This window comes from Vicugna pacos, chromosome 9 (assembly GCF_048564905.1).
Source record: "Vicugna pacos chromosome 9, VicPac4, whole genome shotgun sequence".
Lineage (NCBI taxonomy): Eukaryota > Metazoa > Chordata > Mammalia > Artiodactyla > Camelidae > Vicugna > Vicugna pacos.
This window is the reverse complement of record NC_132995.1, coordinates 6,308,367-6,319,635: the sequence shown is the minus strand read 5'-3', so window position 1 is coordinate 6,319,635 and position 11,269 is coordinate 6,308,367. Positions and strand designations below refer to the sequence as shown.

Sequence of the window (11,269 nt, the reverse complement as noted above, 5' to 3'; positions counted from 1 at the left end):
CAGAGGTGTTTGTGGAAGGGAAGTGCAGCCAGGGGGTCACAGGCATCGCCCTCGTGTCTTCCCTGTGTTTTGTGATTCAACGCTAATAAATTATTTTTAAAGGAGTTTGGCGTCTTTGCAGTGTGTGTGGAGGCAGGCCCAGGGGAGCCAGGCCCTTGGCAAGAAAAGGGGGCTTAAGGAATAAAACTGGCTGTGCTTTTTCCACAGATGATGGATTAGAACCTGCCCTCATGGAAGAGTTGACCTTGGTAGATTTACGTGCCAAGGAAGTACTTTGAGATGCCTGCCTGCGGGATTTGGTATTTCTCAGCATGGTCTGTAGTGCCTAGTGTTGCCCAGATTACCGAAAGTTGTCTCACTAATTCAGCTGCAAAGTATGGAATTGCCGTCCCTCACTGTGGGATGTGGGCTCTTCCAGTCTTGTGCTGTGGTGGGCAGTCTTGTACTTACTGTAGTAGAAGTATTTTGCAAGTGGTAACTCGGCATTAGAGCAAATGGGATTTTAAAGTTCTTAATGCTTTCTAATATTAAAACTATGTTTTAGATCTGAGGGGAGGGTATAGTTAAGTGGTAGGAGCACATGCTTTGCATGCACAAGGTCCTGGATTCAGTCCCCAGTATATCCTCCAAGAAACCCATTTACCTCCCCCTCAAAAGAAGTGTCAAGGTGTGTCATCTGCTGGGGTGAGTCCCTGAAACGAATTACTAGGGAGCACTTAGCCAGTGCCCAGCCTTTCAGTCATCCGTCAAGTCTTTGAGATCCCTGATGATGAGCAAGAATGACCATCTTTTTTTTCCCCAGGCTTGTGCTGGGAAGACAGACTCATGCTGCCCTTGGGACTAACGGGGAATACTTGGCTAGCTGAGTGTAATACACATTTTACTGCAGTTCACCAGGCAGATGTTAATCCCTGAAATACCTGAGACACCACCTTAGGTTTTCTCTGAGAACCATGTTACAAATGGGAGGTATCCATACCCTTCCTGGGGCTCCTGCTCACCAGCTTTTGAAAACAAGCAACTAAACAGTTAAAATCTTAACTTTAACAAAAGCATAACCCCACCAAAGCCATGATCCGTCCAAAAATTAAGTTGGCTTAAAAATGTAAAAGTTCCCACTTAAAACACACCCACCATTAACTCTCAGAAGGTTTGAGTGTGGAATACATAGAAAGGGAATGTCATTTTCGTAGGCATTTCCAGGCTCACTGGGGAGGGTGAGGATATCCAGGTCAGCATTTGCATTTCTGCTGTGAAACAGTATGTGAAATCTGTCAGGCAGAGAACTATTCCCCATCAAACCCAGAATAACCACAGTTGGTTTGAAGTTTTATTGGACACCAAGGCTCTTCACTGCAATTCAAAAGAATCAATGTGGGTTGTGACCAGCTTTAAAACAATGAAATTGAATAGAAATGAAAAGGGGAGGGGGGAATCTATTTATAGGAAGGAAGGGCAAGTTAAAAGACTTAAACGTTAGAAAAGGAGAAGGCGAGGCGGGGAGAAGAGGGCAGAGAGGTGTGTGTGTTAGGTCTCAGAGCAGAATGCATTTCCTACGGTGTAGGGGTGTGATCAAAAATGGTTAGAACACAACACGGTAAATCAGCTATACTTCAATCAAAAATTAAAATGTTTTGAAGCCAAGGACCTAAACATCTCCAAATGGCCCTCACCCCTTCAGAGTGAAGCAGAATTTCTTTGCTTTTCCCTTACCATAATCTCACCAGCTACTCTGAGCAATTTGCAAAATACTGAGCGTTTAAACAAACCAGACAGGAAATCATACCTAATCTCACCACCTGGAGATATAAACCACCAGGGCAACGTGATGCATTTCCTTCTAGGCTTTTTTCTAAGTTTACTTTTGTACATAATTTAGCACACATTGTAGACAGTAACTTTAGGTCCTGCTTTTTTTAAGCTAAATATCATAAATCCTTTCCAAGTCATACAAAAACTCCAGAACTTTTTTCTTCAAAAAAAAAAAATAGATATAGTTGCTACAAGGTCACTGGGAGTTCTAAATGTTCTAAAACCTTCAAAAATGAAAAGTCCCTCGCCCTTAATGCTACCCCCAGAGGGACTGAAACAATTTTAAATGTATGATTCAAAGTTCACAAAGCTATCAAGTGTAAAAGAAATTTAAATAATTAAACATCCAAATGATTTTTGAAAGTTTGTAGCATTTATATTTCTGAAGTTACTACAACTTAAAACACCGTATATATTACATACTTATATGCACCCAGCCTTCTGTTCGTAAGAGCACTTTTTGCATTGATACAAATATTCCAAATCTTCACTGTTCAATATGCAAGCCACTAGCCTTGTAGTTACTGAACATTTGAAATATGAACTGAATGACTGGAAAATTGAATTTTTTAAGTTTTTTTCGATTTCAATTACAATTTATACAAGTACATGTAACTAATGGCTGTGTTATTGGACAGTGCAGCTGTCCTAAAAAGATATAACCACAATTATAGCACAGAATAAGTTTTCAAAACAATGCAGTCATCCTTTAGATTGTCAATAAACATTTGCGGAATGAATGGGTCATGCTTTGCCTCTAGTTCTGCACTTTGCTCTGTCCACATACAAATTCAATGGAAGATAGAATAGTTTGGAAGACACATCAGAAGCTGATTAACAGGATGACAGCAATTGCTTCTGGAGAAGGAAACCGGGTGTGGGTGTTTGGGGAAGAAGAGTAGGAGAAAGACTCATCTTTTGCCATTTACTTTTTGTACTTAAGTAAGGAAAGAGGCATAAGACACCTTTCTGTGCCAAGGTCTAGAGTTTGAAATCTCACATTAAGGTCCAAGTAGGTTAGGATGTGGACAGCTGTCAGTGTTAGTGTGAGACACCGGATTGTTGCCACCACTGTCCAGCACGGGGCCGGGTACACAATAGGTGCTCAATAAATGTGAAGTGACTGTAAAAAGGACTCAAGGGTTCCTTCTTTAAAGGTAGGTGATTAAGAACTCTGGACCCAGACTGCCCAGGTTAAATTCTCATCTCTGCCTCTCATTTTCTGCGAAACCCGAAGCAACTATGCCTCAATTTCCTCATCTGCAAAATGGGAAAAATAATGCTGGGCACATGGCAGTTACCCTGCTAGATTTTGCTTTCCTAGAATTTGTAAAATACCAAATTAGTATGCACTTAGAAACCTGCAGCACTGACCAGCGCAGTACATACTAGTCCCATGAGGCTATTTAAATTTAAATCTAATAAATTTAAATTAACATTAAAAATTCAGGTCCTCAGTTGCACGCACCACACTTCAAACTCCAGTGACAGCCGTGTCGGATAGCGCAGATACAAAACATTTCCATTATAGGCGAAAATACTGTTGGACCGCGCTGTTACAATCAGCAGAAGGCCTTTCCCCTACTTCGCCACCCTCCACCCCCAGCCACACTAAACCATTGTCTGGAGAGGAAATGGGTCACAGAAGAAAAAAACTTTCATTAAACTACAGAAAACTCACGGGCAGCGTCCGCCCCTAACAAAGATGGCGTCACTACACCGCATGAAACCCGCTAACATTTTCCAGTCTCCCACCCCGCAAAAAGATGGCCGCAGCCACAACGCGTTTGAACCCTTCGCGAGCACAGCCACGCGGTCCCCAAGCCCCACGTGATCCCACTCCCCGCAGAAACATGACCGACTGCCGATGACTCTCGCGATAACACAGGCTCAAGGCTGGTCACTCCCTCCTAACGTGCCTAGCGAGCCCGCCCGCAACGAGGTCCTAAGGCTCTCGCGAGATAGTGCCCGCCGCTTCCCCGCCCCTCTTCCCTTCGCCTCCGGGCGCAGTGTCCGTGCAGTCTCCCAATCCCGTGCTTGGGTAGGGCCGCCCGTCAATCAGAGTCCCACCAAAGTACCGCCCCAAACCGTGTTGTCCCGCCCCCTACTTCGTCACTTCCTCTGTCGCCCCTGTGCAGTCGATAAGGAAACCCGGACGCCACCGCGACTTTCCTTTTTTCAGGCAGCCGGGAAGATGGCGGACATTCAGGTTCGGGTTTGGGGCTGACGCTGATTCTGTGGGACCCGCTCCAGTCTTCAGGGGCGCGTCCTGGAGAGCGGGACTCCCTCCAGTTTCGGGGTTAATTCTGGGCGTCCTTGATTTCGCGGGGATTAATTCAAGCAGAGGGCGCGTGTCTACGTTAATTTAGATTAGGGTTTTCTAAATCTTGGGGGCTCCGCACTTGGGATGTAATTAAAGCTCAAGTTTTTAAGGAATTAGAATTACCTTAAACTCATGATTTACAGAGTATTCTTCTGGAAGCTTTAGGCCATAGGGTAAATCCTGGGAGAACTGAGTCCTGAGGGCTATTCCAGGGAGTCCGTCCTCTTGGTATTTAGCTCTGAGGTCGCCAGTATTAGATAAGTGAATCCTGGGTGGATGTCTTGTGTCTTGGAGAATAATTCTTACTGAAAGGTGTCCAGGATGTTAGAGGGATGGTTCTGTATCTCTGGGTTTTCAGGGGTGAATTTTGCAGGCGGTGGAAGGTGTTTTAGCCCGTAAATGCTTAAGAAACCCCGGGTTCAAAGTTGAGTCTAAATTAGAGGTAACTTTGGATGAGTGTATTGGAGAATAAGACGCTCGTCTGGGCCACTCGGCCTTGGAGGCCAGCTTTTGGGGAGTAAATGCCGGAGAGGATGGGATCTGGCGGGGTTTTACGAAGCTCTCAGGCCAGGCTGGTCCCTACTCCAGGGTTACCAGCATCCTTTTCATTCCTGTAGACCGAGCGTGCCTACCAAAAGCAGCCGACCATCTTTCAAAATAAGAAGAGGGTCCTGCTTGGAGAAACCGGCAAAGAGAAGCTACCGCGATACTACAAGAACATCGGTCTGGGCTTCAAGACACCCAAGGAGGTATGGGGACCCTCAGGAGAAAGAATGAGACTCCTGTGTCCCTGCACGTGTGCCCAAATCGAGTTGCCCTACCCACGTCCGAGTGGTTCCTCCCGTGGCTGCTGGGAAGTGTAGTTTGTCTCTCGGAGGCCACGCCTCCTGTTCTTTTTAAGGAACTACTGTGCAAGGCTCAGTGATCTTTATCCTTTCAGGCCATTGAGGGTACCTACATTGACAAGAAGTGCCCTTTTACTGGTAATGTCTCCATTCGAGGGCGGATTCTGTCTGGTGAGTGAGGACCTTTGGGGGCTTGGGTTCAGATTCTTGGATCTGAGGGAGGAGGGGCTGGGGACACTCAGACTCCTGGTTACTGGGGGCAGCACTGGCAGATGATGTCTACTGTTTTCACGATGGTCTTCAGATGCCCACCACGGGCATTGCTGAGAAAGTTGCTTGGTACAGATGATGCCAGAAGCAGGGCTCCCTGATTCTCAGCATGCCCTGCCCTGCTCATGGCTCCCTTTCCCACGGGGCCTGACCCAGCATCTGCCCCATCCCCCCAGGCGTGGTGACCAAGATGAAGATGCAGCGGACCATCGTCATCCGCCGAGACTACCTTCACTACATCCGAAAATACAACCGCTTCGAGAAGCGTCACAAGAACATGTCTGTGCACCTTTCCCCTTGCTTCAGGTGAGCAGGGCCACTCCCCGGGAACCCAGGCCAGCCACCCTCCCAGACAGGGGAGCAGGTGATCCACACAGGAGCCTGGAGGTCATGAGACCTGACCTGGGTATTAAAAGGGGGACCCGCCCTGGCTGCCGTGTGGAGGTAGGGGCAGGTTTCCTGTAAGCAAGCCACCATAACCATCTGTGAGAGCCTCCAGTTTTCTGCAAAAAGGAGACAATACATAGAGATTTTCTGTTTTTGGAAGGATTGGAGCGTTCTCTGCAGAGCTTTGAGCTTGGTGCCTTACACATAGTTTGTGCTCAATAAATAACAACTAGGGGGTAGAAGGAACTGGAAATAGGAGCTTGGGTGGATTTTGGTGGAGCCAAAGTTGAGAGGCTTCCACCTGGAGACAGGGCCTGCTTGGGGCAGAGCCACCCCCACCTCCAGTGACACAGTCATGGCCCACTCTGCAGGGACGTCCAGATCGGCGACATTGTCACAGTGGGCGAGTGCCGGCCCCTGAGCAAGACTGTGCGCTTCAACGTGCTCAAGGTCACCAAGGCTGCAGGCACCAAGAAACAATTCCAGAAGTTCTGAGACTGGACTCCTTTGCCCACTGCACCAAACAAAATAAAGTTATTTTCCCAGTTACAGGCCATGCTCTGGGTATCTGGCTCCTTACCAGAGGGTGGGGATGTTCCTGGGAATTAAGTGGGGTTGGGTGAAAGATGGGGTTCTCCTTCATCTTTTGGGGCCCAAGGATGGGAGTGGGGACCAAATCCTTCCTCCTGCCCTCTCATTTCTGGGTATAGACAAAACCCTGCGTTGAGATGCTGTTCGTCTCTGGGCCTTTTGGTCCCTGTCACCTTTCAGTGTCAGAGTAAATAAGGCCTCAACCTTTACCTGGTGTCAAGCTCCCCCCCGCAAGTCTCTGGGGAGGAAGTGAGGGAGGGTGGAGGTTCCTGGGTTCTTTAGGCTCTAGGCCCTTTCTGGCCTCCATGGGGAGGGGGAGGAAGAAGTAGCCGCCACGGGAGGGTTGGGGGAGGGTGGGCTTGAGCTCATAACTGCCAGTTTCTGAACTATGAGTCTTGACCTCAACCTAGGACTGTCTTCCCCATCAAGGAAGGAGTCGGGCACGGCACCCACCTTCCCTCCTGCCAACCCCACCGCTTCCTCCTAAGTGGGCACCAGGCCCATTCGCAGATGAGCAACCTCATCTAAGGGGCAGGATCTCTGCCTGGGCTCCCAGTGAGTGGCTGAGCTCCAGGATCAGAAAATGGGCCTTGAGGGCAGGTCACAGTGAGACCATCCCAGAACCCAGCTCTGGGGTCGCACGCCAGTCAGAAATGTGTAGAAAGTCCCTGGAGGTGGGACAGAGCGGGTGGGGAGAAATGGGACAGAGTCAGGCAAATTGTAGGAAGATTTCTAACGGCCAGACGCAACAACCTTGAGAGTCAGGGGATATGGGGAGAGCTTGATTATAGGTCACAGCAGAAATGCGTTCTGTTAGGAGCAGAGAGACCTTGAGTGTCAGATATAGAGAGGGAGAGATTCAGGACAGCGCTCAGCTGGACGCTAAACGGGGATGGAGACCACAGCTAGGAACAGGTACAGATGGACGTGGAGTACCAGGCAGAGTTAAGAGATGAGCACGGGGTTGATGAGCAGGAAGGTGGCAGGTGCAGACTGAAAAACAAGGAGAGGGAGACAAGGACTCGGATTTAAGACAGACTCTCACCCAAGCCACCGCCCCAGAGCTGGAGGCACAGAGATAGAAGGGAGGTGCAGGAGTTGCCCCGCTGACTTCACCCCTGGGGCCTTGTGCTGCTGGTGTCCCCAGGTCCCTGCCCCCCATGCCTGTACCAGGGACTGAGGCACAGCACTGGTACAAGGGTTGGGAGACAGGGCCGTGAGGAGAGAGGAGCCGCTGCTGCTGCCGCTGCTTCCAGGGACGCTGCCTCTGGACCACCCCAGCGGCTTCTTTTTACCCGGCGAGGGCGGGGGTTCCTGCCAGAGGAAGTGGGGCCGCATCAAAGAGGGCAGGAAGGGGCAGGGACAGGTCAGAAGGGGGCACCGCCCCGAGCTTCAGCCTGTGAGCTCGCCCCACCCAGTGCTGGAGGGGTAGAGACCCCCAGCAGGGGGACGGGGACCCAGAGAGAGCAGGGAGGTGGGGACAGATGGAGGCAGAAGACAGAGCTAGAGAGAGGAGGGGGAACAGACAGACAGGGATCCGAGGCCGCTCCAAGAGCCCCCACCCGCAGGTGTTTCCGTTTGGGGTGGGGCCACCATGTTTACAACAACAACAGCCCAGCTCCCCTGTTTCCTCCCAGCGGTGTGTTGCTGGGCGTCTCCTTGGCACCCCATTGTCAGGCTGCCTAGTGTCAGGTGCAGCCTGCGCCTGCTATGCATCAGGGGACACCTGACAAGCCTGGTGGGTCAGTTTGCAAGAACCAAGGAGAAAGCCCCCCAGACTGTACCAGTTCTCTGGTCTGATGAGTGAGATGAAGACTGTCCCTGCCCTCAGAGCCCAGGGACAGCTAGAGACACAATTGCTGAGCCCAGATCCCAGCCTCAGAGCTTCCCCTCTGCCTACATGGCTCTCCTGCCACTGTCCCTCAGTCTGTGCACCCGCAAGACTAGCTCACCTCTCTGAGCCTTCGCACTGGCTGTGCCCTCTACTGGGAAGCTCTAACCCCAGGTTTCCACCTGCCTCCCTCCCCTCATTCCTTAGTCTCATCCTCACAACCTGTTTCCACTTGGCAAAACTTCCCCCCCTTGCAGTCGCCCTTCCCTGCCTTATTGTCTTACAACAGACCTGTTCATGGCATATTCGTGTATTTCTGGTGAAAATCCTGTATATTGCATATTGATGGATTTACCAGTTAACCCCTGGAATACAAGCTCCAAGAAGGCAGGGGTGTCTGCATCTCCAGGGTCTGAGGCCAGCTAGCTGTAAGTGCTCTACGAGTGTTTAGTTGAGTGAACAAATTCATCTAAAGTTCAGTCCCCACATTCTCATGGGGCGGGCTTGAACCCTGGGTATCAAGGCCTGGAGTAACTGGAAGCAGTGAACTTGCACAGAAACCTCCAGTGTAAGCCCTGAGACTGCAGGCTCTGTCCCGAATTCCTGCCCTGCTGCTCATTAGCTGTGTGACCTTGGACGTGAGCCCCCTTCCCAGCCACAGCACTTCAGTCTCCTAATCTGTAAAATCTTGCCCCTCTGCTGCATTGGGAGAATGAGATATTCTCACACGTGTTATTGAGGTAGAACTAGTCCTTGTAAGTGACACTTGTTAGGGAAGTGATTATGCTGCAGTCTTGAGCCTATTGTCAGAGAAAGGCCCAGCAGACCCAAGGACAGGGTCTTTGGCAGGTGGCCCCAGAGGTGTTACATGGTTGTGGAATCCTAGTTCTACTCTAGCAAATCCTGGTAGTTTGTCACAAGACTTTGAAACTATTTTAGCATGTTTCTGGAATATTCCATCGCATGCCACCTAGGGGAGGCCCCAGTGGCTATGCCATTTCTCAGGGAAACTAGCAGTTTCATAGGTCCTGGGTTTACAATGACAGCAGGTTTCAGACCTATTAATGGGCAGTTATTGGTTGTATCATAATGGATCATGGCCTTGCATGGCTCATAGCAGGCCACAGGAATGTCCTATTATAGCCAGACTGGTGAGCATTGTTGAAGCCCCCTGTGGTATTCTGTTATAACAGGACCTAGGAGTAATGGATTATGGTGGGACCTCAGGGTCTTGTAACAGGTCCCGTTGGCGGTTGCAATATTCAGGTGATATTATAGCCAGCCCAGGGGTGTTATGCGTGTAGCTGGCACCTGCATTCATTGAACTGGCCCTGAGGTCTGTGAGTAGTCTAGAGAAATGGGACTGGAGCAGCTTCGTGTATTGGAGCAGCCCTGCTGCTGTATTTTAGCACTGCCCTGAGCCCATCAAGGGAAAATCCTGGGGTCTAACATAATAAGTGCCAGCTCTATGATACATTACAACAGAGACCCACGGATTGTTTCAGGGTAGGTATAGACTCTGCTAGAACAGGGGAGGAGGGTAGAGCTCAGTGGTAGAGCGCGTGCTTAGCATTCACAAGGTCCTGGGTTCAATGCCCAGTAAGTACTTCCAATAAAAATAAATAAGTAAACCTAATTACCTCTCTCCCAAAGCAAACAAATAACTAAAAGGATTTTGCTAGAACATAATTGCAGGACCCTAAGACCATTTGAGAAAAGTTTTAGGGGCATAGCAAACCAGTCCAGTGTCATTCATTATTGGCTTCATTCATTCTGCAAAGGCTTTCTTGTGCTAGCCCCTGAGGAGGTAGGAGTGAGCAAGACAGATCCAGGAGCTGGTGTCTGAGAGTTTACGATCTACTGTGATGCTGGGGACCTCAACAGCTTCGTGGAGGGGGTGCATTAAGGGGAACAGGTTACTCCCATACCCTGCTACGTGCCCTGTACCACTGAGGTAGGTACAATTATTACCCATTTCTCAGATAAAGAAACGGAGACTCAGAGAAGCCCACCTGGAAGAGGCAGGATTGGTGGAGTTTTTGTTTTGTTTTTAGGCTTTGGTTTTGAACCCAGGTGTAATTGCCTCATGGGGTCAGTAGGGGGCACTAAGGGGGCACTACAGTGCAGGGACAGAGAGGAGAGGCGGATATGAAGATGGCCCTTCAGGGAGACAACGCAGAGCTGCCTGGGGCCATTTGTAGTCCTCAGTCCCCAGGGACCGAGGCAGCTTCAGGCGAGGGTTTTCCAGGCAGCCAGAGCAGTTGTTTGGAAGGAACCTGCACTTGGTTTAATGCTCCGCTTGAATGAAAATGGAATTAAATTAAGTTGCTTGAATTAAAATTGGAACAAGGAGCCCCACATTTTCACTTGGCATTGGGCCCTGCAGATTAGTTACCGTCCTGCTGGGGTTTTCTATTGCTTTATGATGGGCCGCTGGGGACAAGACAGTAGGACCACAGGGGATCCCGAAGGCATAAGCAGGGACCCTTAGAGCACAGGACCTTGGGGATAAGATAGGAGACAGCCTGCAGTTGCTGAAATGGTCCATGTAGATGTAGCAGAACCCCAGGACACTTAGCAAGGATTCCCAGCAGGCATTAAGGGACTTTGAGGGCTTTTTTCTTTTGTAGCAAGAAGGAAGGATATTACCAGGAATGTTCAGGCTGACCTCTGAGAGGCCTCATGCTAAACCCTGAGGCCATTCTAACAGGAGGGACAGGAGCTCAGAATGGGGCAAGAGAGGGCATCCTTTATGACCGTGGTAGGCTGGAGAGTGGTCCCTCAAAGATGTCTATGCCCTCGTCTTCCAAAACTGGTGACGATGTGACTTGAGATGTGATTAAATTCGGGATCTTGAGAAAGGGACAGGATCTTGGATTATCCAGGTGGGACCAGTGTAATCACAAGGATTCCTTATAAGAGGAAAGCAGGAGGATCAGACTCAGAGAGAGCTATAAGGATGGACAGAGAAGTCAGAAGGCAGAGAAGATGCTGGCTTCAAAGATGGAGGAAGGGGCCACAAGCCACGGAACACAGGGGGCCCCAAGCAGCTGGAAAAGTCCAGGAAATGGATTCTCCCCTGAAGCCTCCAGGAGAAATACAGCTCTGTGGACCCGATTTAGATGTCTGCACTCCAGAACCATAAGATACTGAATTTGTGTTGTTTTAAGCCACAAAATTTGGGTGGTTGGTTACAGCAGCCGTAAGACA

At 49.6% G+C, this 11,269-nt stretch overlaps 1 protein-coding gene and 1 non-coding gene across 2 annotated transcripts; both read left to right on the top strand.

Moving 5' to 3' along the window:
- Positions 1-3,827: 3,827 nt before the first annotated feature.
- Positions 3,828-6,186, top strand: RPS11 (ribosomal protein S11). The gene is made up of 5 exons (XM_006208455.4): positions 3,828-4,021; positions 4,753-4,884; positions 5,076-5,151; positions 5,427-5,556; positions 6,009-6,186. The coding sequence occupies exons 1-5, from the start codon at positions 4,007-4,009 to the stop codon at positions 6,130-6,132; spliced, it is 477 nt and encodes a 158-aa protein (XP_006208517.1). The 5' UTR covers positions 3,828-4,006; the 3' UTR covers positions 6,133-6,186.
- On the top strand, positions 5,248-5,338 carry LOC116282305 (small nucleolar RNA SNORD35). The gene has a single exon (XR_004191800.1). It is a non-coding gene; the product is annotated as a small nucleolar RNA SNORD35 (small nucleolar RNA).
- Positions 6,187-11,269: the final 5,083 nt, after the last annotated feature.